Source organism: Pogoniulus pusillus, chromosome 11 (genome assembly GCF_015220805.1).
Source record: "Pogoniulus pusillus isolate bPogPus1 chromosome 11, bPogPus1.pri, whole genome shotgun sequence".
In the NCBI taxonomy this organism is placed as follows: domain Eukaryota; kingdom Metazoa; phylum Chordata; class Aves; order Piciformes; family Lybiidae; genus Pogoniulus; species Pogoniulus pusillus.
The window spans coordinates 20,653,629-20,680,711 of NC_087274.1; the positions used below are offsets into that span (position 1 = coordinate 20,653,629).

General features: G+C 37.9%; 1 protein-coding gene across 4 annotated transcripts; it reads left to right on the forward strand.

Annotated features, from left to right (window-relative positions):
• On the forward strand, positions 1 to 27,062 carry FAM184B (family with sequence similarity 184 member B). Of its 4 annotated transcripts, none has more exons than XM_064151363.1 (12): positions 1 to 397; positions 6,021 to 6,767; positions 12,258 to 12,395; positions 15,953 to 16,165; positions 17,388 to 17,541; positions 19,116 to 19,228; positions 19,661 to 19,845; positions 22,619 to 22,765; positions 24,204 to 24,321; positions 24,500 to 24,604; positions 25,276 to 25,478; positions 26,794 to 27,062. In XM_064151363.1, exons 1-12 carry the CDS (start codon positions 263 to 265, stop codon positions 26,885 to 26,887), a joined length of 2,352 nt encoding a protein of 783 aa, XP_064007433.1. In that variant the 5' UTR covers positions 1 to 262; the 3' UTR covers positions 26,888 to 27,062. The 4 variants fall into 4 exon arrangements, with proteins under 4 accessions (XP_064007433.1, XP_064007434.1, XP_064007435.1 ...); XM_064151364.1 differs by having other exon boundaries at positions 12,258 to 12,368; XM_064151365.1 differs by lacking the exon at positions 22,619 to 22,765.
• The last annotated feature ends 21 nt before the right edge of the window (positions 27,063 to 27,083 follow it).

Consider the following 27,083-nt stretch of genomic DNA (forward strand, 5'->3'; position numbering starts at 1 on the left):
CATTTGAATAGTAGGGGAGGGAAAAAAATCCCAGTCAGGATGCTTGCACATGCTGTTCTCTGCTTCCTCGCCTGGGTGTTGTGCTGAAGGACTGGGACATCTGCACAGAAGAGCGAGCGGCAGCGGCTGGAGCTTGCCGTATTCGGGGCCGAAGTTCCCCCAGCATCGAGGGCGTGTAACGCGTCGGGGGAGGCCAGCAGCAGGGACGGGACCGCAGCACTCCGGAGCATACACAGACAGACTTGATTAAAATTCAAGCTTAATGGCCTCTGGCATAAACAAGATTCATCAGCCCGGGACTTGCAGTGGATCTAAAGCCGCTCGCAGCAGCTCGGCAGAAGAATGCAGTCAAGAAATGCACGTGAAAATGTGCAAGAAGATCGCACAGCTCACTAAGGTAAGTCTCACTGTTGTAGCCTTCTCAGGAACATGGGGCTATCTTGGCCAAGGGCGGCGGGGCTGCCTTGGAGCTGCCTCCTCTAAAGTCTGAGAGAAGGGAAACTGGCCCTCTGTTACAAGGCGAATGCTGAAAACCTTGGTATGCACGAATTTTCTTTCGAGCAGTTCTCGCGGGTGCTACAGACCAGCCTTCGCGGTTTGCCTTTGTGGCTGACGGTCGCCGTCTCGAATTTAACCGCTCTAATTACTGTGCAACAATAGAGAGAAGAGCCTGAGCCCTGCAAAGAGGGTAGGGTTTGTCAGCGTGCTGCTCAGAGGGACTGACAGTATCTGGCTTTTTTTCCTGAATTGAGAAGGCGTCAATTCATTTACGTTTTACAGACTGTTACAATACTGCAGCCAAACTGTGACACTAAAATACAATATTACATGTGGTCTCCTATTTAATTGTTCCTCGTGCATAAGCAGCAATGCTTTAAATGACATTCGTGAAAGACAGGAGTTGGAAAAGAAGCAGGACTAAATTACTTAATATATTGCAGTAAAACTTTCAGTCAATACCGAGCTACACTACAAAATATTATTAGCATTTTCTACACTACTTTAAGAAATGAGAGAAAATCTGTAGGAAGTGGCAGTTATTTTGTGACCAGTTTTTGTTTTGCACCTTTGTCAGTGAGGAAAAAAAAAACAAAGCAAAGCGAAACAAAACAGTTTCTTACCCTTGTTTACTAATCGAGCTTTTACATGTTCTGCAACCTCATTGACATTGGTAAAGAAATAAATTAAAGGAACACTGACAGTGACAAAACTGGTTGAAAATGCAGGTCAAACAACAGGAAATCATTCAGATGTTCAAGTCAGAATGGCTTACTAGTTGCAGTGCCATTCTCATCTAGTGATGACTGTATGTGATAATATATGTTGTGTGAATATATACACAAGTGCTACCTATGCTTACACATATACTTGCTGTACTATATATACTGTACCATACCAATACTTACTTTACTGGTGCTTTGCTTGTGTGTTTGTGTAATAGTATTTGTACACTTTGGCCACAACAACCCCAAGCAGCACTACAGGCTGGGGATGGAGTGTCTGGAGAGCAGCCAGGAAGAAAGGAACTTGGAGGTATTGGTAGATGATAGGCTGAACATGAGACAGCAGTGTGCCCAGGTGGCAAAAAGAGCCAGCCAGTGGCATGCCCTGGCCTGTATCAGGAACAATGTGGCCAGTAGGACAAGGGAGGTTATTCTTCCCCTGTACTCAGGACTGGTCAGGCCACACCTAGAGTACAGTGTCCAAAGTTCTGGGCTCCTCAATTCAAGAGAGATGTTGAGATGCTGGAATGTGTCCAAAGGAGAGTGACGAAGCTGATGAGAGGTCTGGAACACAAGCCCTGATGAGGAGAGGCTCAGGGAGCTTGGGTTGTTTAGCCTGGAGAAGAGGAGGCTCAGGGATAACCTCCTGAAGGAAAGTTGTAGCTAGATTGGTCTCTTCTCCCAGGCAACCAGCAACAGAACAAGGGGATATGGTCTCAAGTTGTGCTGGGGGAGATACAGGCTTGATACTAGGAGGAAGTTCTTCCCAAAGAGAGTGATTTGCTATTGGAATGGACTGCATAGGGAGATGGTGGAGTTGCTGTCCCTGGAGGTGTTCAGGAAAAGAGTGGATGAGGCACTTAGTGCCATGGTCTAGTTGATTGGATAGGGCTGGGTGATATGTTGGACTGGATCATCTTGGAGGTCTCTTCCAGCCTGGTTGATTCTATGATACACAATGTGATTCTTTTGTCCATGAATGCACATATCGTTCTTCCAGATACATTCTCATTCTGAAGTAATTGAAATGAAAAACTATCCAAATAAACATCAAATTTCTTTATTGTTTTGAACACATATTTTTGAGCATCAAAGGCTGTGAAAATTCTTAGAAAGAAGCACTTTTTGATTAATAATGTTACTGATACTGTAGCCATAGTGAAATGTAGATCGAAGGTGACTGTAAATTAAATGTCCCAAGTTGTTCCCTTGTTTTCTGTCTGGTCCTCACTATCTTTGATCAATTTTACACATGAGTTAAATTAGTCTGTAAGCATCATTTAACCCACAGTATTACCTTTTCTAAGGAAAACCAATACCTAGGTCTCTATTAGTTAATAACTTACTTCACAGACACAGGACTTCAGAAATCACTAGCTCCTTTCTGGATGATCCATTTATCAACATCAGTGTAGAGAACGTCGAGATCTGTATATGCATGTGGGATGCTGTGAGTCTTAAGGAAGAGTGCTAGTGCAGAGAGAAGATAATTACTGGTAAAACACGATTAAAAACCCTTCCTTCAGGGGAAATAAATGTAAAAGGGGAGTAAGTGTGTTGTTCTTTTAGAAGCAGCAGCATAGGCAGATGTTCCTTTAATGACTCTTTGTGGAGCAGTTGAAAATGTTACACATGCAGGCATCTTATCACCACCAGTCAGCAGGAGGTTTATTGCCCCTCAGCTCAGTCAGCAGGGTAGAATATGTGAACATTATTTAATATGCTTCAGCATAAAATTATCCAGATAAGGAAAAAACACTTTCATTATTTGTTTAAGGAAAGATGTATGATTTGTACAGAACTATATGACATATATGCTCATATTTAATTCTCTTAGCTTCACTCTGTGAGTGGAAATTTACAGAAGAATTAGCAAGTGGCCTGCCAGGTGTGTGAGGGCACAGACACCAATGTATTGCAGCAGGGATGCATATTAGATCTTTTAACCTTTCTTAGCCTTTACAAAGTTGCTGAATAAGTTTTAGGAATAAAACACAGCTTTCTCTGGAAGCACCTGTCAGCTGAGCAACAGTTAACAGAGCACTCCTCTTGTCTACTTATGTTTCTAGTTGACATATGTGGCCTTTTCCACATAGTTTATTGACCTTATTTACTGTGGTGTGTTCACAGTACTCTGTAAGCAATGCTTACAGTGGCTCAACTGATGTACAGTTTGTTGTGCTACCAGAGCTCTCCTGTGTGCTTGAGGCTCTTTGATCTCAGTTCTCTAGAGAATGTATTCAGTATTCTGCAGAAATGAAGCAAAATGGAGCAGCATAGAAAGTAAGATCAGGCTTTTGGAGGCACAGTATTTTTCCTTTAGGCAAGGAATATAAAAACTGGTTTCCACATAGACAAAGAATCTTTTTATTATGCTGTTTACATTATGTACTAACAAGACTAGAAAAGTTAGCTATCAATATCCCCATGCACTTTACTTGATGATGTATTTGCTTTCATGATTTTAAAGTACAAGTTTCTATCAAGATTTCAAAGCTAGCATTATTTTTGTCAACCAGCTGACAGAGATGTGCAGACTAAGATTTCTTTAACTTGTTACCACCATGTTTCCTTACAGGACTGAAAGAGAGCTCTTGCATCATTAAATCCACGTGCAATGTCATAAATTGTGTTGGTCAACTGATCAAAAGCAGTATTATAGCAAATATTTCTCTTAGTAAGTAACACAGAACTTCTAGAAATTGTCACTGAAACATGTTCAAGGTATGAGAATGACATTTAGGTGCTGGAATTAACTTCTTACCATACAAATTTGTAACTGGATATATGAAGTTTACAGAAAATCTGAAAGCCTTAGTAATCAACAGCCCAAAGCTACTTTGTAATGGAAACTGCACATGATATTCAAGTCCCTTTTCCAAAGAACACTACTTAAGACTCCATTCTTGGCAATGCACCTTACAGCTCTTGTCTCTGATTTTTAGGATAAGGAATGTGTACTGACTAATTGTGTAGCTCCCTGCCCACTTTGGCACCCAGATGTGTGAGTGCAGTTGGGATATGGCCAGGAAGAACAGTCATAGAATCAGCCAGGTTGGAAAAACACCTCCAAGATCATCCAGTCCAACCTGTCACCCAGCCCTGTCTAATCAACTAGACCATGGCACTAAGTGCCTCATCCACTCTTCTCTTGAACACTTCCAGGGATGGCGACTCCACCACCTCCCTGGGCAGCCCATTTCAATGGCAAATCATTTTCTCTGTGAAGAACTTCCTCCTAACATCCAGCCTATATCTCCCCCAGCACAACTTGGGACTGTGTCCCCTTGTTCTGTTGCTGGTTGCCTGGGAGAAGAGATCTACCCCCATCTGACTACAACCTCCCTTCAGGTAGTTGTAGACAGCAATGAAGTCACCCCTGAGCCTTCTCTTCTCCAGGCTAAACAACCCGAGCTCCCTCAGCCTCTCCTCATTAGGGCCTGTGTTCCAGGCCCCTCACCAGCTTCGTTGGCCATCCAGAAAAGTCATGGTTCATGGTATAAACATGAGACTTTTGGAGCTTAAAGCTTTAAACTTTAATGTTTACATTAAAAATTAAAACATAATTAAAAATTAGCATAAGCATTAATATTTTGACTAGGTCCTTATCATAGAACCGTAGAATGCTTTGGCTTAGAAGGAACCTTTATAGGTCAATGAGTCCAACTCCTCTACAATGAGGAGTGACATCTTCAATTACATTGGATTGCTCAGAGACCTGCTAGGTTTATTCAGACCAATTTAAATTTCCCAAACTGTTTCCACTTTTTCTGATGATAAATGACAAATTTTATTTTAAATGATGATACATTTTCTTGGGTTTGATTCAATTTTAGGAGGTGTCCAGCAAATGCCCAATATGCATATGCTGAATGTTTTTCTCAAATGGGAGTGCAAGTAGTGGCTGTTTTCACTTTGGATCCACTGGGTTAAAACTACATGATTGTAATGTTATGATATGTATTATTATGTGGACCATTAACTACATAATATGTTGATTCTGGCTCCCATAGTGCTACTTTGAAAGGGCAGAGAGAAACTGAAAGAAAAATATCTTTCAAGAACTACACTATGCTGAGATCCATCTGAGCCAGTAGCTTATCTCTGATGGTGCCCAGAGAACCAGAGGAATATGGCCTGCTTCTAGTGCATTTGTATAAGATGTTTTCCCTGCCTCCAGTTATTTATGCAAGTTTTCCAGATGCTACCAAGTATTGTAGTATTTAATAGTCATGGCTGAATTTCTCTTCAATTAAGTTTGTTCAATCACTTGTGGAATCCATGTGACCTTTTACTGCTGCAGACTCCTGTGACAGGACATCTGTACTTAATTGAAGATAAGATGATATACTGTTTTATGTTTATTTTAGCCTGCCACCTCCTAGCCGTTTTGTAGTGTTCTATCTATTATTCCTACATTTCTGTTCAGTAGTGGTAGAAGCACAATGAAGAATTTTGACTTGAAAATATATGCCCTTAAACTTAATCTTCAAACTGGAGTGCTGAAAACTGATTCCTCAGTATCTTAACCTTCTTAAGAGATTAACTTTTTAGAGGGCTGCTGCTCTATACTTTATGAAGTTTAAGCCACTCACACATTCCTTTCACTCCCTACCAAATATAGCTACTGTACTGCTATTCCAGATACCTTACTCGAGAGACTAGTTATATGAGATGAATCTGGGACTATGTGCTGGAAGAAAAAGTACTAAAAACACCTTTATAAATATAGTAACTGAATTTATGACTACGATTTACCAGATACTTCAATTTCCTATGATTTTTCTTGTTCTTTAGGTAATATATGCCCTGAACATGAAGTATGATGAACATGAGGCTAGCATACATGCTCTGAGAGAGGCTCATGAAGAAGAGATTCAGCACATTCTTGCTGAGACAAGGGAAACAATTCTCCAGTGCAAAAGCAAAGCTGAAGAAGAACAACAGCTGAGAAAGCATATTCAGGCCCTTGAAATTGAAGTGGAACAACACAAGAGACTAAAGGAAGAAGCCTTGGCAGAGTTAACACTGTGGAAGAGGCAGGTGGAAAAGAGGGAGCCAAGAACAGAAGCCAAACAAGCACGGAGATTTCTTTCAAAAGACATTGTAGATCCCAGTGCAGACTTTGAAAACAAACTTCTACATTTAAATCAGGAGTCTGATGGCCTACTAAGTGAACACAAAGCATTGAGGAGAGCAAATTCCGATGAAAAATACAGTATGGACGGACAAGCTCTAATAAGTGAATTGGAAAACATGAAGACTGAGAACCAGAGAACAACTAAAAAATATACTCAGAAACCAAGTAAACTACAGGCCACTTACGAGGCAGAAAAAGAGGATTTGAAAAATGCTGTGCAGCAATCTTTGACAGAAACAGAGGAGGATTGTCTGCAGAGAGAAATGGAGCAAATGAAGAGCTCAAAGGCTGAGGAAGTTTTTTTGCTACAGCAGGTAAAGAAGCTGGAGGCAGACCTAGAGGAGAAAAGCCAGAAGATAAATGAGAGGAAGAAGCATTCTCAAAAGCTTAAGGAGAGAATACAGGTTAAGTACGAAACTGTGATCCTTATCTCTGCCTATAAAAGTGCAAATTATCAGTTATTCAAAACACATGGAAGAAAAGGTCTTTTAATATCCTATTGAGCCAAATGCTTTGGACTAAAGCAGTTTTAGGGGCTTAGAGGTGAAATAGTGATATAGTGCTGAGATTTCTAAAGAAAGAGTTATGATGATTAATAGCTCATTAAGAGAACTCTTTGAACACTAGACTTTGTGTTCCCTGAGCGAGGAGTGATGTAAAATTTGTTGACTGAACAGAGCTTTACCTTTACTGCTCAGAAGCCACCAAGCAGGCACCAATTCTAGCAGTGAGTATTTACAGAGTACATATGGATATGAACAAGGTAAGACAAGAGACCTGAGCTAGCAGGTAAGGAATCAAGTGATGTGTATTGTGTGACTCTAGCAACAGTGGCATTTGTACCAAGTGACATTAAATGAAGTACACCTTTACACCTAGGAAGTTTCATGTGCTGAGTCATGAGACTTTCACCATCAGTTCTCACCTCACACTTTGCCTGTCCACCCTGACTGGTGTACATCTCATACATTTACAGTACAGCTCTGGAGCAACTTTCTGCTTAATTGCATCATGTAGCAGATGCAGTTTCAGAGGTTTGGCACATCATGGGCAATCTACCAGTCAGCTGCATATGGTGCATAAGTTCAGAGTGTTGGAGAGACAGTGACAAACTGTGCTGAAGCCAAAGCACTTAACAGAGTCACTTTCTTCTAATACTATTGGTCCTTCCCACAACATAAACTCACCTGCCAGACCTGTCCCCAGCCCTGTGACTGCAGTCTTGCATATTATGGAGGAAAACAGACTTGGAGTATTTCAGAATAACAATTGCTCCCAATGGGAAAGAAGAATTATCTCTTCTAGAGTTGGAGGACCCCAGAATCATGTGGAGAGCAGGGTCACTTCAGTCAGCTGTATTCCTCCAAGACAGCTCTGACTCTTCACCATTTGCCCTCAAGTCTTGCCTCTCAGCATCATTTTGCTGATGGTGCAGAGTTCTGGGCCTCTTTGAGGATGTTCTTCGAGAAAGTTCAGTCTTCAATACAGTCACTACCTTTTTGTTTCACGAGGTCAGTAGGTGAATCGAATACACCTCCCCCCAACATTAATCAGATTCCATTCTCTCAGTGTGCAGATGTGTAGCAGAACAACCTCTATGTTCTGCAGAAAAGTGGAGACTATGTAATGAATGTCAGAGATGGAGATCTGAGTCAGGGAAAACTGGAATAGCTGTTTCAATAAGGAAAGGTGTCCTGGCTCTGAGGAGTTAAAAATGAGGGGGAAAGGGAAAAAGAATGATCCTGATTTCTTGTGGATTCTTGAAGTAGAATTCAGGAGAAATTAAGAATGGAGACATAAAAATTCATGCACATGTTTTATTGTTCTGCTTTATCGTATAAGAAATGCAATCTTATGGAAACAGATAGTGTAAAACGTGATAAGAACTGAAAATGAGAAAGTGGTTTTACTAGCAATTTAATTTCTAAATTCTCTCCAGCTGGATAAAACTGAAATATTTTCTGAGAGATGCACTCAACATGCACATTTCAGATCCTCAAAGCCTATGGAATGAGGCTGATTTACATACCACTGGAGTATAATGCCTTCAATATTTAAAGTGCTAGTCTCAGACTAGGATAAATCTGAAAGAAGGAGAAGAGTTAGACACAGTATAATTTTCTGTTTCTTTCCAATTTAAATTAAACAGTAGAAGTTTTTCTTCCTGAATTGGTTATTTGTGATTCCGCCATTAAATGCTATTTTTTTCCTGAATTCTGTGGACAATGGCAGACTGGGAAACAAACATTAATCAGTAATGCCTCTGATCATTAGTAAATAATAGCAAGAACAGCTTGAAAGATAAAAGGACTGATGTTTAAACAAGATTAATTTTCTGTCTTCTCCTTAGTGTATGCCAAGAGGTTTGAGACCTTTAGGTGAAAGGCATCACATTAGTGCACATTTATTATTGTTACTGTGGAGAAAAGAACACAAAGGATAAGAAGTCATTAAGTCTGGTCCACTCAGTCTAGTGCTCGAAGATTTCTAGCATATGCCAGAGGTAAAAGGAACAAGATTACTTTGAAGTATTTAACTACAGATAGTATTAAATGTAAGTTTTAACCCATGAGGTTTTACTCAACATTCACATATGAACAGATGGCAATTTTGTCTGAGCCAATGTTGCAATATTATGTTAGACGTCTGGAAACTGCAACTAGAACCTCCAGAGATGGAAGATTAAACAAAGTTCAGATTTTGCCTTTAGTACAGACAGACAAAAGTCTGTATGAGCTGATTTTTCTGGGGTTAGGCAGCTGTATTGTAGCTTTTGTTGCAAAATGTTGTACTTGAGGAACTGGGAAAAAAAACAACCAACAAGCAACCAACATATTCATTAACTTTTATCACAAATTGCCATAACATTATTGGAAGTATGTCCTGTTCCAAGATTATGATAGTCTCAGACATCTTGTAGATGATAACTTTTTGTGACTGTTCACTTTACAGTGATGCCTACTGCATCTGAAGGAATGACTCCACATTACAAATATTTTGGCAACAGAGACAGTTTAAGGGTATGAAAGAGTAAAAAATGCAATAAAGCCAGCTCTGTAGGTGAAATATTTGCATCATGGAACAACACCAAGAGAGAAAATGACCATGTATTTCAGATGATAAAAAAGAGCATATGTAATCAGTGTAGAAGGAATGTCATGCGTATTTTAGGATTTGGATGTGTAGCTTTAAGGAATTCTGGAATCCAAATGTGTACAGAAAAAAAGTGGAGGAAGATCTAAGTGTAGTCAAAGACAGAAATGCACTTCAACAGAAGAAAATCCTGCAAAAAGCAGGTAAAATGTTAATTGATGTTGTTCTGAAGTACTTCCCATGTTAGTATTTGCTCACATTGGAATTTCTGCAAATTATTAATGCTACCAAAATGTAGAAGATATGGAAACTCTGGTGAACTCCCAAAGCAAAGCAGTTGAAATAGATGAATGGAAACATAAAATAGCACAGCTGCAGCAAATGGTACTAAACAGAGCCAGAGCAAGGACAGCTCTGAAGATATGCAAGAACCTAAACAGGTGGTTTGCTCTCAAATACTCAAAGGCATGGCATACCAAAAGTGCTGAAATCAATGTAATTTTTCTTTTAGGATTAATGGCTTTTAAGTTGTTCTACAGCAGTCAGTCCTGTAAGATTACCAGCTTGTGTTCACATACCTGAAGTACATGAATTGCTGCATCCTTGAGCTATAGCAGGGTAGAGTGTTCAATTTCTTCTGTAACCAAAGCCTTAAAGAGAACAAAGTCCAAGGTAGACATTGTCTGTTGAGGTCTGGTTGGAATGGTGGTTTTAAGGGTTGGTTGGTTTGTTTAATGATAGAAACCAATTCTTTTGAAAGCTAATACTTAGTACAACGAGGAATGTTTGTATCCTGAGAGCTCCCCATGTACAATGTCTCCCCTTAAACAATTGTCCAACCCTGAATCTCTCCTGGATTGTTTAGTTCTCCTAGAGTATTGTTATGGTAGCACTCTGGGAAATTCGACCTGGCATAGAGACAAAACAAAAGCAAAACTATGTTTTGTGCTTTTTCAAAAAACTAAGACTGTTGTTGGGGAACCTTGCATGGTTGGAATTGAGTCACACCCTCAAACTCAAACCAGAACAGCAAAGACTGCCATTTCTAGACTGTGGAAGAGACATTCAGCCTCAAATCAATACAGTTCTATCTACATTTAACTAACATGAAGACAGTATTTTTCAGTGGAGTACATCCACTTTAAAAACCTATTTCCTATAAAACAGACTACTGCAACCCTAGAATTCTATTCTGCTTTTACTGTATGACGTAGCTGTTGGGTTTTATAAAAGACTCTGGAAACGGAGGGTCTTTAAACTGTGGCTCTTTAAAAAGAGGAGATGAATAAAAGACAGATAATTTCCTTTGTAAAGTAACCATCTGTCCCATAAGAAAAAGATTTGTCTAAAGGAATAGCTGTTAAAAGGATTGGGAGATCTTGTAATGAAGCACGCAAAGGAAATCAAGCCAGTCTAAAACTTCATGGAAGTTCAAAGTAAAAATTACAGAAGGTAGGGATTCTAATTATAGATGCTCCAATTCATCTGGTTTTAATCTTATTGGTCACAGTGACATCATTTGAATTATCCTCACTGGAGGCACTTTGAATTAACATAAAATACAAGGGTTTTTTTTTTGCTATGGCCTTACTGGGGAAAAAAAAAAAAGAAATGAAGATGATGTACTTCTGTGAAAAGCTCCACAGGCAGAAAGGTGAACTTACCCTTGATGTGATGAATTACCTTCTCAGCAACACTTACCCTTGCATGCTATGCACGTGACAGTTGAAGTGCTTAATCTAAGATCCATCCTGAATAAAAATGTGTTGTAGGTGTATTCCAGCTTCTGACTTAAATTTCCATGGATTGCTGCTGTGAAATACTCTGATACATTGTTTTAATCAAAATTTTGCATTGTTTAGACAGAAGATCAAATACTTCAAAATGTTGCTAAATGGCTTCAGAGTGCAGGTTTTACCAATAGAATGACGTGTTACAAATACATTCATATCTATGTTCTTGCTTCACTGTAGTCTGAAACGAAGCTCATCTTTTAATGGATGCAGACAGGTTACCTGAGTAATATCTTTTCTCAGTATGCTTTAGGTGGCTGAACTGTAACTTTACTGTCAATATGCATTAGAAGAGATTTGCTTTAGAGGTTTTTGAAAGAATGTCACTTTATGAGAACTATGAGTGGCTGAATCCTTTGATTACTGTTGCAGTCTTTAGTGTTTCTGTGCAGTGGAAACCCAAATGTGAGCTGAAATCTATTGAAATGGAGGAAAATTTGGAAACACGTGTTTTAAGCTCGTACTTTAATGCACAGTGAAACTTGCAACTCAGTGCATGTCCAAGTGGTTTGCCAAATTTCAGCATAAATTAAGGATAATTAAATTGAGAAATACAGTTGCTGTCTTCTGATGTACCACTGTGTTATCTTCTAGACAGAAAAAAAAAAGTATTTAGAGCACTGCTGATCCAGTGTTCTTTAGACTGTTTTTGGTGCTGAGAACATACTGCTACCCACTTCTAATGCTTTCTAAGGACAGCATTTACTTGAAAATAATCAAATCACTTGCTGACAAGGTGTGAAGTTAGAGAAGGCATGCAGCTCCTATTGCTAATCATTAAGCTCCATAGGACCTTCTAGATTTTGGAGAGCAGGAATTGTGTTAAGCACTCCTTAGAGGAATTCATTCCTGCCAATGAAACTATCAAAGTTTATACATTTATGCAATCTCATTTCTCAAAAAGTAAATCATTTTGCTCTATGCTCTGTTCCACCTATTGCATGCCTTTTATACATACATATACATATATATGTATATGTGTTTGTTTTTTTGTTTTTTTAACTTTAGGAGCTCCAAACACAGCTAGAGGAAGTTAAAAGAAAATCTGAGTGTGAACTTACGCAACTAGTGAAAGAGAAAGAAATCCTGACTGGGAAACTTCAGAACTCTTCTCTTGAGGTAAACTGTGCATTGAATGTAACCCAGGTAATGAAAGGGCTTTTCATTTTTCCTTTCACTGGAGACATTCTTTGTTAGATTTAAATCGTATTTGCTGCCATTCAAGAAAATATTCAACTATTCAAGAATATGTTCAACTACTCAAGAAAATATTGAACTGTCATTCAAAAAAATGTACAAGGATCCTAGATAGAAATAATAGAAATTACCACTTCTGAACATCTGTCAAGATTTTGACAAGCCTATTTATGTTGATGAGTTTCATACATTACTCTTTGGAAACATACTAAGACTTTTGGGTGAGGAGTTTGGCTATATTATAGTTGTATAATGACTGACTGTTCATCTGTATATAGAGTTAAGTGAAATTAGATCTTGCAGCTTCGTTAGCTTTCTGATTGTGTGTATGTATAAAAGGGCCTGCTTACTTACTCCCTTGAGCAAGACAAGTGAATGAAAAAAAAGACTGAATGGGTAATTGTTTCTGTTCTTCCTGCACAGCAATTTAGTATATTGGTCGCTAAGTTTGCCTCCCTCTATGTTCTCAAGATCAAGAAGGAAATAGAGAAGGCATTGAGATCCCAAAGTAGCTTTGAGGTTGTCATACCTTATATTCTGTTCCCTGCTCCAGTTACTCCTAAATCATAGAATCACAGAGTTATGGAATTGTTTGATTTGGAAAAGACCATTCAAATCACCAAGTACAGTCATTCATAAAACAAGGTATAATGCAGATCTGCAGATAGGGATTAATCTGCAATAAATGCCTGAAATCTGTTAGCATTAAATCTGTTAGCACAGGTAACAGCTGTGACATACAGTCAGTTGCAGTCCAAGTGATGCGAATAGATTAGTACATCTAAAGGAAAATGTATACAGAAAAGTGTCATTATTTGAAAAGCCATATCAGGGAGAATAAATGATTTTCTGCCAAAATAAAAGCAGAACCCCTACCAGGCAACTGTTTAAAGAGGTGAACAGTTAATCTTTAAAATTTCTAACAAGTGTGAATTCTCATTTTTCTCCCATTCAGGCGTTCCCTTTTTGTACTGTTCAGTTTTTTAGGGCAAATGCTGTCTGCTTAAAAATGTTACATGCAGAATGTTCCCTTTTCTTCAGCGTGATCATGTGAAGTTTTTGCCTGTGAATATTTTGATGCTTTTATCTCATGAATAAGATCTAAAACAATCACTTTCACAGAACTGAAATCAGTGCCTAGCTCGGACCTACATTTATTTGTCCACCCCAGGTATATCATTGCAATTGCTGTCTGTTTCAGAAAAACAGTGAAAAATTTTGTGATTGCCCCTTTTGGAAGATTATGGGCAAATGAACATGTTTTCACCATGTTCCAACATGCTTTGTGCAGGAACAATCTGGTCATTTATTATGTAACACCTACTTTTTCTCTTATTTGTTTTGTACTAGCTATTCACTACTGTTTACATTTCTCCTGTAAAATAGATTTGTACATTCTGGTATCACAGTTTGATTCTGACATTCTATCTATTTCCCAGTCTAAGAAATACAGAATTTAAATGTAGTTCTTAATGTTCTTAAGGTTCTGGGTGAATCCTGTGTTTCAGTTTTACTACATATATTTGCATGCTACCATTTTCTGCAGGTTCTTCTCTGAGACAACTTCAGGCCAGTCCAATCTGTGTTTACCTATCCAGAGTGACTTCCTTGCACCTTATGCAAAATGGGTTTTCAGAAATCAGTCATCTTTTATTCTTTTCCAAATTCATTTAAGTGTACATGTTTCTACAACAGGTCATCAAATTACTTTTTGTGAAGTCACAGATTCAGGACAGAAAAATATCTTAGAATCTAATAATGCTCGCAAAAAGGAGGAAGTACTCCCTCTGAGGAGAAACTTTGCATTTTTGTTTTACTGTATAAGTTGCTTACTGCCAAGCTTTTCAATTGCTTGGCAGTATTGCCAGGGAAGTAAAAGAAGTACAATACTTTCCTTCTATAAATATGTGAATATTCACAGCCAAGAAGCCACAATTTACTGTACAACATTATGCTTGACTGAGGGCATGATTCCCATCTGGGAACCTATGCAATGGCTCAGCCCAGAGCTTCCGCCTCAGAGGTGAGGTAATGTGCTGTTACTAATCCAGTTCTAACCTGGGTACAATTTCATGTCTAAAAATATCTTCCTTGGCTGCAGAAGGCAGATTTTGGTTGGGCTGACATATCTGGAACACTATGGAGAGTAGACAGAATCATGGTAATTTCATCTCTCTGGGGATGCACTTCAAAGAGGCAGAATTTCTGTATCACTAGGACCTCTTTGGTCCTGTGGAAGAATTCTGTGAGTCATATGCTAATGCATTAAGAGTCATCCAGTTCCTTGGTTTTGCACTACAGGATCTCTTAAAAATGTGTCAAAAGGACTATTCTGGAATTAGAAAGTACATAAAATGGAAGCACATACATCACCTTGTCATGGTGCATCTTTGAACAATGCTGGCACAGCAGTGGCCAAAACCTTGATGGAGATCTTGTAGGTACCTCTAAGGAGGAGCAGTAGAGATGTGCCTAGTGTGTTTGCACCTGTCTTTCTGGTCAGTAAATTTAGACACTTCACTGAGAACTTAATTGAAGTAACTGTCAAAGAAGCCTAAAGACAATAATAAACTATGATTTCATTATTTTGTTGTTACTTCTTACTTCATGCTACCATTTTGATGTAATAATATGATAGTGTGAGTAAAACACTATAGCACTTGGGTGCCTTATTTTAACTCTCTGAACAAATGCTCAATTGTGATGACTTCTGTAGTACATCAAAAGCTAGTTTTAAGTCTTTTCTATAAATGCATCCTCTAGCAATGCACTGATAAACTCGGATCTTTCTTCTTAAAAGATACAAAAAGTCAAAATATTCTCTCTGATTCCAACATAAGAACTTGCCTTTGAGATTTCACACTTCTCACATACAATAAATGAAAGAAGAGGAGAACAGATTGAAGGTAGACTTCAGCTATTCATAGTACTTGCAAGCACAGTGAATTAAAATTGTAAAAGCGGAAGTCAAATAGGAAAGCCAACTGTGATGGCTTGCAAGGCCATATATTTGCCCAGTATTTTTGTCCATGGGTATCAAAGTCTTTCTCAAGATATTTCTTCAAAAGAATTAAGCTTTCCTTCTGAGGAGAAGGACCATAATTTTGGTTAGAAAATAATGAGTCTTGAAAGAAATTGAAATGTTTCAAAACTTATCTGTCATCTTTTAGTAACAGTTGATCATTTTTCTTTACTTGGAAGACAGTGGGAGCCAAAATCATCTGTCATAAGAAAGGGCAAGTGCAAACTTACCTCAGAAATTTGAGACAGTTCAGTAGAGCCTAGAAAAATGCTGCTGACTGGACTTCATACTATGGATAGGTATTGGTTACACGGGCAGCAGAAAGTATATGCAAAAAGGACATTGTTCTTCTTGCATGCAGGAAGCATCTTGATATTTTTTCATGGAGTAACACAAGTTCATGAAATGTACTCAAATTTACGTAATTCATCTCAATTGTGAATGCAGCCATTAATCTTACTGTGCTGACTTACTTTTCTGGAAGGTGAATCAGCTGAAGCAATTATTAGATCAACAAGCAAATAATTTTAAGGAGTCATTAAGGAAACATAATCTACAGGCCAACAAAGAAAAAGAGAAGCTCTTGCAGGATCTTCAAAATATCATTAAAGAAAAGCAGAATGTCAAACTACAGCTGGAAGCATCCCATCAAAAAGTCTTAAAAATGCTGGAGAAAAGCAAAAATCAGGAGCTCAAGGTTAGTTTACTACATATTACTATTGAAAAAAAAAGTTATGGAATAAACCATATTAGTTAGAGATTAATATCTAAACTCAGCTCCTGTTAACAGTGGGTTGCAGTTATTTCACATATCAAATTATTCTGTGATTTCAAAACCTCACCATCTTCAAGTTGCTTTAATTTTAGCATTTGAACTTAGACCACTGTGTGAGTGAAATAGTTAAATAAAATAATATAGCCTACCCTCTACAGTTAGGCTGTGCTGAATGCAAGCTACTTTAGTTATGCTCTTGCTTCAGAAATAAAAGTGAATTCCTAAGTGTGTTATTTACAAGACTCAGTTATATTCTTTTTCATCTGTTATCAAGCTATACCTAAATATTTTAAAATAAGTATAATAGACATATATAGTGATGTATGTTGCCTTAGACACCTTCAAGAAATAATTCTGTAAGTGGATAAGCAAAGCTTTTAATCACCTGAATTATTTCAGTGCATTTATTTCAATGACAAAATTTCAGTGCAATATATTGCAGTTCTAAAGAATGCTGCTCTCTGAGGAAAAAAATAAACTTGAAAAATCTGTATGTGATTGTGACATGGAGTTGAGATGTCTTTGTTGATAGCACACACCTTAGGCAAAACTTGTGTATAAAGTATATGTAGTAAAACCACCCCAAGTAGAATTTATACATTTAGAGTAAAATCTTGGTTTTAACAAAACTAAGCTGAAGGCAGTAAACTGGTAAAAAATAAACTGAGGATAGGAGTTTGCTTTCAGAGCCACTGCAGAGCAGGTACTCCATCATTTACAGTGTTATCAGCAGCACTTGTAAGGACAGGGGATGTTTTAGTCAAAAATGACACAAAGGAAGATAAATACCTTTTTTGACAGGCTGTGATAAGTAATGACATGCAGGTCAAGTCTGGATGGCTTTGTATGTTGAATAATAAAACGTTTTTCTAATGCCTAATAGTGCAAAGATGTCACTGTTATTGTTTCATGATGCACGACATATATAATAGATAATGTCTTGGCCATTCCTCCTGTGCCTCTTAAGTTTTGTTTTTTTTTAACTTCAGCTCGGTTTTGTTCTTGTGTTGATGAAGCATCATGTAAAGTAGTGAAGAAAATCAAAGTTTTACAGTGAAAGATGAGATTCATCCTGACATTACTTGTAAAACAAGGTGGTAAATAAGCTTCTACTACTTTGTTTTGGGTGTTCTTTTGCTTACAGGAGACAGAAGAACGGTTGAAAAAGGAATTTAGTGAGACTTTCAAGATCCAGCATCAGTCTCATAGGCTGGAAATACAAACCTTGGAAGAGAAAGCAAAGAAAGAATTATGTGATGAACTCGAGCAGATACAGAAGCAGCAAAACCTGTTGCTAGGTATAAAGTCTCATGTCATTCACAGCTCCTACTGCGTGATTATATATTGAGAAGCATTAACTTCCCTGCCATTCATTTTCTTTTCCATCTTCTGGAAAATCAGGTCTTCTGAATGAATTTCCTTTTCCATATCCTGCAGCTTCAGCAATACAGACATAATATGCTTTGTTAACCTAGCTGAAAATTGTCAGCCGTAGAACGTTGCTGGGAATGTAGACAAGTGTACGCTACCAGGAATATTGAACTGGAATATTTTAGTCAGCATATATGAATCATAGAATGTCAGGGTCTGGAAGGGAGCTTGAAAGCTCATCCAGTCCAACCTCCCTGCCAGAGCAGGATCACCTATACCAGATCACACAGGAGCGTGTCCAGGCAGGTTTTCAATATCTCCAGAGAGAGAGAGACTCCACAACCCCCCTGGGCAGCCTGTTCCAGTGTTCTGTCAACCTCACAGTGAAAAAATTCCTCCTGCTGTTTAAACAAAACTTCCTATGCCTCAACTTCCACCCATTGCCCCTTGTCCTGTCATCGGTCATTACCCAGCAGAGCCTGGCTTCATCCTCCTGGCACTCACCCTTTACGTATTTATAGACTTTGATGAGGTCACCTCTCAGTCACCTCCAAGCTAAAGAGCCCCAGTTCCCTCAGTCTCTCCTTATTATAAGAGAGAAGTGCCATTCCCTTAATCATCTTTGTGGCTCTGCGCTGGACACTCTCAAGCAGTGACTTTCCCCCTTTTCTCCTTTTCTCTATTTCAAATTTCTTCTGTTGAGTTCAGCAGTGGAGATCAGCTGCCCCATATGTATTGCTTAGTAAGTTTAGAAAGTTTCCTAAACTGTTCAGAATTAAACAAAACATTAGAAGAATCTGTAAAATCTTCAGATTTGAACTTGGGTTATTAAAGCTCATCTACAAAAGATTTTTTAAAATGAACTAATTTTTTTGAAAATACTTTTAAGTACAAACTCAATTTTCTTATTTTTTTCCAACAGTAATTCAAATCTTCCAGCAAATTCACTGCTCTCTAAAGTTTATATGCTCAATAGATATGTTTTGTTCTTATTTTTCTTTAAAAAAAAAAAAAAAAAAAAAAAAAAAAAAAAAAAAGAAAGGAAACGATAAAGAGGGAGAGAGAAGCTTCCAAGATTTGTTCTAAATAAAGACAAAAGTTGCAGTACGTGGCAGATCTGCTCACATTAAGTGTTACACTTCTCTAACATAACCCAAACTCTTCTCTGTCTGCCATGTGGCCCGTTGTTAAACATCAGTGGACCTAACAGGGAAATTAAGGAGTGCTTCAGTAAAGTTTAAGGTTAGAAGAAGCAGTTACAGTGTTTTCTGCAAAACAGCTGTTACAGAATTACCTCTCTGATTGCACTGTTGAATCATTGCTATTGTAGCTCTCTATCGTACTATTACTCCACTGAGTTACTTCTGCAGTACCTGGAGGTCATTGTACTTAATGAGGAAGTTGAGCGACAAAACAAAATGGCATGTAGTAACGTTTTCATCTTCATTGTCTGTATCTAGTTGGCCTCTGACTGCCTTAATGCTTATCTGCTTGTTACTAGGATCTTTAAGGTTGGAGCTCTGTGAGCAGCAGACATTGTGTACTAGTCTCAAGAAACAAGTAGAGGAACTCCAAGTGGAGCTGAGGAGTGTGAAGACCCTAAAGAAGCAACAGGCAAGAATCCGGTTCCTATTTCATTGACACGTTGTATTTTGAGAAAGCATTAGCATCAGATTTCTTTCTTTGGAGGTAGTGAAAGTGTAGAGAGTCTCTTACAGAAATTGAATGGATTTCCTAACTTGGTGTCCCACTTCAACATGATAGCTTTGTTTATCAACTTTTCCCTACAGATGGGCTTTTTTTTGTTGTTGGGGTTTTTTTCTATGTAAAGATCAGAATCTACAACAGAAGTAAATGAATGAATGTTACAGTAAAATAAATTATATAGATACTGTAAAATATATTCAGAAAGTTCTGATCACAGATTTTGTCTTGCACATATTATTTAAAAATCAGTCAACAAAAATCCAATGCACAAAATGCTAGTGAGGTTTTCATGTTAAATAATAAGAGCCTGTGAATAACTAAATTTGACCTTTCTCTTAGGAAGGAAGTAGCCAGAACCAGATCAGATCTCTTCACGATGAGCTGGAAAAATGTCAGAGTGAAATTTCTGAACTCAAGAAAGAAAAGTTATTTTTGAAGGAAACAATGGAGCTACTCAATGCTGAGTTGGAGTCGCAGAAGCAAGAAGCTGCACAGCTTCAGGATAGGGAGAGACAGCACAGAAGGTTTGCCTTAGATTCACATTTCACACTGCTAACCAGAGTTAATAATGCCAGCATCAGAGATGTTCTAAATGTACTGAGTGTCCGAACTTTCTAAGATGCTAACCATAGAGGTTAGGGTTTTTGCAAAAGCAGCAGTTCATTCCACATTTCTCTCCAGTCACAACAAAAGCATTTGAACCAGCTGTTCATGAGATGTCAGAGAAATGTGTCCAGTGTAGCCCCACAGGAATGGTCTGAGAAAAGGCACTGGAAGATATAAACAAATCTCAAACTCACACAAGAGCTATACATCTTTGTGAAACTGCAGATTGTTATAGGTGCTCTTTGTAGCTGGAACCAGTGGGTTGTTAACATTAAAAGGGAGACCTGAGAATGCCATACACACTGTGAGACTGCTTTGGCTGTAACAGCCAGTTTTGCACTGAGGCAGTAAAGGCAATAGTAGCAGATACTATGGAAGCTTAGAGCTGTAATATGATGTCGGGACACAGAAAGGGCAAGATGACTTGTAGTCTTGGCTGGCTGTAGGAGGCAGACTGCATCCTCTTAGTGCAGCCTAAGGCTTGGAGCATGTGTTGCATTGCCGTAACAGCAGTCTTCCCATTTGTGCACAGAAACAGTGCAGGACTTACCTTTTACATGAGAGAGAAGACTGGGGTTCACTGTCCAATGCACTTGTGTGGCTGTTGAATCCTTTGGGATTTCTGGATGATTACACACATTCTCTGTGCAAATAATTTGGAAAACTGGTGCACAGCTACTTTCAATTTGTTTCTGCAATGGTTTAGAGTATATGCCTACAATTACTGAAGCTGTATATATGAAAGGATTTCTGAATAATATACCTTTAAAGGAGTCTATATCCTGTGTAGTCTAGAGAAAAGCACTCAAGGGCTACAGTGTCTCTCAGCAGACAGAATGGCCAGAGTAGTTCTGTTGCTGTCTGCCAGCCAGTAGGTATTTAAAGAATGAGAAAGAAACTTTTTTTCCTTCACGTTCTTTGGAGAGTTGAAAGTGACTTTCATTTCAAGCCTTTGAAGCAAGATCAACAGAAAGAACTGCAAACCAGAGAGTTTCATCAGTGCCCTCCAGCTACCTTGAAGGAATTTGGAGTTTCTGCTCATGAAGAGAAGAATTATTCACATGTCAGTGATGAGATCTAAAAGGCCTCAAACACTAAAGCTGATGGGCTGGAGGATAATCTTTATAGAGGTTAGATGGTGTAGCTCTACTACAGTAAACATTTGAGGAGGAAGCATTAATGGAAATTATGTAAGGGGAAATCTTTCAAATAGCAGGAGGTAGAACCAAAGAGTTCAGATGGTCCCAGGCATCGGGTACAGGCTGCTCTGAAATTAACCCATAGAAGATCTAGAATATTAACTTGCGGCTCCTGATTTGCTTTTGCATGACCAGTAATTTGGATAGGGGTATAATTAAATTAGTAAATACATGTAATTAGCAGCTTTGTTACTATTAAAAGTGGTGGTCTTGTCTTACACTATATAGTTGATTTTGATCTGAAAGCTGATAGTGGCTTGTTATTTGCATGGGGGTAATTTCTATAATCATTTTTTTCAATGATGATGATGATAATAATGATTACTGTTGCCAAGTATGTGAAACCAGCACTCTGCCTGATTCACTTCTATTCTACTGAATTGTGTGAAATGAAGCTCCAGTACAGAAACCTTTTACAAGGATTAGATTTTTAACTGGGGAGAAAAGGTAAAGTCACAAAATGGATTCATTTCAGGGATGTGACTCCCATTTTCAGTGTTCTTATTTTATGCTGAGTATCAAATCAAACACTCTCATGGCTGTGATGTAATTCAAGGGCAGAAACCTTCCATGGGCCTTTTGCCCTTTTTTTTGAAGCATTTTAGAAAACACATGAAAGAGACTTAGAAATGCATTAAAAAGAACAAAATTACAATAAATTTAATATCCTTTGTGACAATTATAGTTGTTGGTATCCTGGGTTTGACATCTCTATTTTTAACTGTAAATAGCAGAACATAGGGTCTGCATTGAGTTAATGAAAAAGTTTCTTCAAAGCTTGACAAAATGTTAGCAAACAAAAGGAAGTTGATTCTTCAATAGATGTCCCATTGGTTTTGGGATTGGTATCAGAAAGTAATGTAATAGATAGTAAAATAGTAAACATTTTTTAATTTTCAGTTGATGGTGTTAAGCAGTATCTTTTAAAGTAGATTGTCTATCTAAAGACAAATTTTGTAGTTAGGCATTGTTATAATGTTTCTTACCTTCACTTTTAAAAAACATTTATTTGTAGGATGATGATAGGCATTATTAAAAGTTTCTAGTGCCATGATCTGACAAATATAACAGCAGAGTTAAAGTGTTAAAATCCCAGAGATTTAAAAGTAATTTTGTTTAATACAATTTAGTTCCTATGACTTTATTGTCCTGTTTGACTATAAAGGTAGTACAAGTTACTTCCTATGACTTTGTTGTCCTGATTGACTATTAAGATTGATACACAAACTAACCATAGACAGACTATAAATAGTTTCATTATATAGACTAGACTATTTCCTGAAGGCCTACAAATAGTTCTCCTCTTCTTCAGTGTTATGCTTCAGACTGCAACTCAAGTTGCAAAGTCAAATTAGTAGACAGAAGCCTAGAGCTGTGCCCACTTAACTACTTTTGTGGTCAGTAAAAGACCTCAAACCTGTATGCTTTCAACAGTGATAACACACTAATTTTGAAACATGAGAATTCAGACATGTTTTAATACCAATGAAAGGCTGCTGGTAGAAGACCTCAATATCAAGTGCAAAAAAGGACTGGACATACTGAAACAAGATCACCGGAAAGAAATCGAAAATATATTGTCTGATTTCAGCAGCACTCGGGCACATCTCCAAGCAAAGATTTTCTCCTTAGAAACTGCGTAAGTCATTCAAATAATCTCTAGCTCCTACTGACACTGAATGCTGTTTGAATTTTTTTTTTTTTTTTTTTATTTCTCATAGGTAGAATATTATAAGCACTGAAATCTGAATGTATAGGTATTCCTTGAGCAAACACAAAAGACCCAGACATATTGTAATAGACTCTGACTATCATTTGATGTAAAACACTATACATACAGTTTTACAATGCTAAATTAAAACCTGCACTTAGCATCTGGCACTGAACTGTAAAATCACCTTCATCACAGATGATACCAGAGGTCTTCATTCATCTTCTTGTACTTCATTTTCTTCAGCAGAGCAGCGTCTTTGAAGTTAAACTCTTGCTCATTCTCAGTTCCTTGCAAATTTCCTAGGCCAGCCCCTATTAACTCATGTAAATATATGCACTTTGCAGCCCCCTGTGGAGTTAAGTAGCTCTGTGGTGCTTCAGACTGTACAGGAGAGGCCACTCAGAAATAACCCATAACTGTATAAATCCCTTGACCTTTGGTCTGATCCCAGCTATGAGACACAGGTCTAAAAGAGAGACCAATCTGCATGTAAGAAGGTCTCAGACCATTCAGATGTAAAGATTTATCTTTTTATCTAAACTCTGAGTTACACTAAATTAAATATAAGTTTGGGAGGAGGACCGTCTCAGAAACGTTTACCCTCACAAAAAAGCACCAAAACAACACAAAATGGTTGTTTGTATTCTCTAATGCATTGCTCAGTATGGCAGCTGAACTTCACAGCACACAGTTTCTCAGCAGCAAAATTTATTATCTTGGCTGACAAAATAATGGCTTTTTTTCTCATGGGTCAATCAAATGTTTGTTTTCACACCACCTCTAAGGAGGTGTAAGTCCTTATTTGAATCTTTTAGCCTGGCAAAGGTGTTTAAAGAGCTGAACTCACACTACAGGTTTTGGCTTAGAGAGTTCACTAAAGCAGCATGTATATCCAAGCCTCTCTTTTCATGAAAGTTACAGGAACTAGTGTTTCTGAGCCCTCTGTCAGATGTGGCAGGAATTAGCCTGTCGGTTCTGAAATTATTTTGTCAGAAAAAAAGAGAAGTAGATGAATGCAGACATGCATATATTTGTTTGGTTGGTTGGTTTTGTTTTGTTTTGTGTTTTCTTTAGGAAAGTAGACTAGCAAGGTGCAAGTTTGTAAATGTTTCACACCAAGGGCTGGATTTTACACTGGACAGGAACTTTGTGTTAACCCTGGTGGTAATTTATTGCAGAATTCCACATTTTTACTCACGTGTAATCCATGGGCAGCTGCCCATTTCTTAAAGCACTGTTTTATCTAAAAGGCCTCTCTATGTCCCTGTATTCTAGGCTTGGAATTTAGGGCAGAATACAACTCAGGTAGCCCATGAACCTGGTCTGAAAAAGTTTTTTGCAGTCTGCATTTTCTTTGACACAGACTTAAAGAATTAGAAGAAAAGTCAGGAAAGTGGGAGTCCAGATCAGAAGATACACACCTAATAAGCTGCCTGCAAGACAAATTAAGTGAGAGAGAAGAAATTATAAAGCAACTAGTGGTAAGATTTCCTTTCATATGTATAGATGTTTTGCAGTCTGCTGAAAGGCTTTATTCAGTGCTTCACACGCAGTTCAGATTGATTTTTTTCTGTTCTGGAATGCTTTGACAAATGAGTATTTCCATACCAACTTCCAACAAATAGATGTTTTCCTACACATAACTTTCTTTCTCCTCAGGAAGGAAGAAAATTTCAGCATTCACTTTTAGCCAATACAGAATCTTACAGGAATCGATCATTTTCATTCAACCCTAACACAAGATGCCTGACTTCTTCCATGAAGGTAAGGTAGGCAATGCAATTAACACTGCAAATTGTGATGTCTTGTTACTATTTGAATCTTACAAATCAGGACAATAAAGGTTCTATGATTTTTTTTCATGGTAATGTTATTCAGTAGAATTCTTTCCACTAAGCTGGGTGCTGAGTATAACATAAATATAGCAGAAATATATGCATGTAGTTAAAGATGTTTAAGCAAATATGAAACACTAGAGCTCCAAAGATGTCAGCCTTCCACTGGGAAAAGCACAGCCATTGCCCACAGATTTGGGAGTTGCTATTTGAGATAGTGCATGCATCAAGGGAAACTATGCATTTTGTTTGGGCTGCTCAGGACGCACCCTTTGTCAGTCCAGCCTCTCTGTATGATACTGGCTTTAAATAGTCATACAAAGAAGGGAGGTGAAGTTAGTGGTAAGCACCTGAATTCTGCAAAGCTATCAGCTGTGATGTATCTTAAGACCTCAAGGTCAAATAATCAAGTTGTTTTTATCACACTATCTAATCTATGGATCCTCCCAGCTTACCCTGAGTATTTATTTTAAATGCCTACAGGAAAAAATGGGAATCTTTGTATTTGGGTGCTCTTCACAAGGTATCTGGGAATGAGTTATTGTGTTATAATATTAAAAACATGTGTGTAATGAAGTTTTCTGTTTCAATAAAAAACAGAAGAAGAAACCGATTGAGGTGCCCAGTCGTGTTGTCAGTGTTCCAAATTTAGCTTCTTACGCAAAGAGCTTTTTGAGCTGTGACTTGAAATCAAAAAGAAGTGCTCCTCAAATAACAAAATCTACAAGCTTAGACCAGAGTCCTGGCTGCTTCAAGGTGGGCTCTCCATCAGCACAGCCATCAGACAGCAGTGCTGCCACAAGGTATTTGGTCATTTTGTAGTGACTTGTATGATAAATGAATTGGTATTCAGAATCTTGTAGGCAATTCAGACACATCTATAACTAAGCAGTGATGTAAAGGTCCTGTCATGCAGTGAACTCCATGTATTCAGTTCTTTGCAGATACACACAGACTTTCCCTGGAGAGGTGGTTTTTAATCAATGCCCAGTAGACTTTGTGCTTGTAGCCTCCTTTGGTATAAAACTGAAGGTGCAAGCATTTAAGTAAGCATATAGTTAATGGTAAACATGGCTGTTTAAAATTCTGGGTGCATATCAGGGTTTCTTAAGGCTGTGCTGTGGTTACTTTACACTTGGTAAGTGTAAATGATGTGTTTTTATTTTATGAGATACTTCAATGAATCTAGGCTAATCATTTGGCAAGGAGTTTAGATACTGATACTTAACAAAAATATAGTTTGCAGGTTTTTCTGTCAAAAGCTTGACTCTTCATGTAAAGGTTTAGTGGTTTATAAACATGTCTTCAAGAAATAGTTTTAAATACATGTAGTTAATATCATACAGTTATTTTTTTTTTTAAACAAAAGCCTCCTCACATTATCTCCTAGTGGAGAGTATTTATCCTCTGAACTGTGTGCTAGAGTTCTTTCCCTGAAGGCAGATGGTGCTAACTGCTGCCAAAGATGATAACCCAGGACACAGGCTTGGATCCAGTTTGGTGTTTCCTACATCTTAAAGATAAAAACATTCCATGTCAGGCCAGATGACTGACAAAGTAAATCAGATTTGTATTTCAAAGGCAATTGTACAGGGAGCCTGAGAGTAGCTAGGCTGCTGCTTAGTCTTGTAAATCATAGAATCATAAGTGAAGTCATGCTTGGCACTACGAGCTTACTGAAATGATGTTAAAAAAGTATCCTAAATGCTGAAAAATCAGGATTATAAAAGCCAGTTAATATTCAGCTAAATCTTTCCATTCTGAATGAAACTTTCACCCAACACTTCCAATGCATAGATTTCATTTCATGGTTTTGAGTGAATTGCAGCTGCTATTTTCCAATTTTCAGGACTTCATATTCTTGAAGCCTCCTATATTTTTTGAGTTGTCAAGAGTTATGTGCAAACATTTCTCCATAGATGTTCATCTGTCCTTTGTGCCACTAGCGGTGCTGTTAGCTCAGTTACCTGGCCAGCATAAAGCCCACTAGGCACCTTTTGGGCTCATTCAGTTCATGTAAGCACAGATTCATTCACAGGATCTTGATTTTTTTCCAGGAGAAAAGTATTAAATATTGATGAGATTGTAAATTACGCTAATACTTTTTTGTTTGCACAGGACACATGGCAACGAACCCCCCCAAACCAAAGATGGCCAGAAACAAGACCCTCAGCAGAATCAAGAATGGTTCACTAAATATTTTTCATTTTAAAGTAGACTATTCCCATACTTTTCAGGATGACTAGAAAAGCTGTTTCTGTTTCCTTTTAGGGAACAATAATCCAATATATGATTTAGAAGAAAAAAGAGCTGTAATTTCCATGTAAATAATTAGGAACAGCTGCACTTTCTTACATCCAGTAACTACGCAGTTACAGGAATGGATTTTAGAAAAATGCATTTTTTTA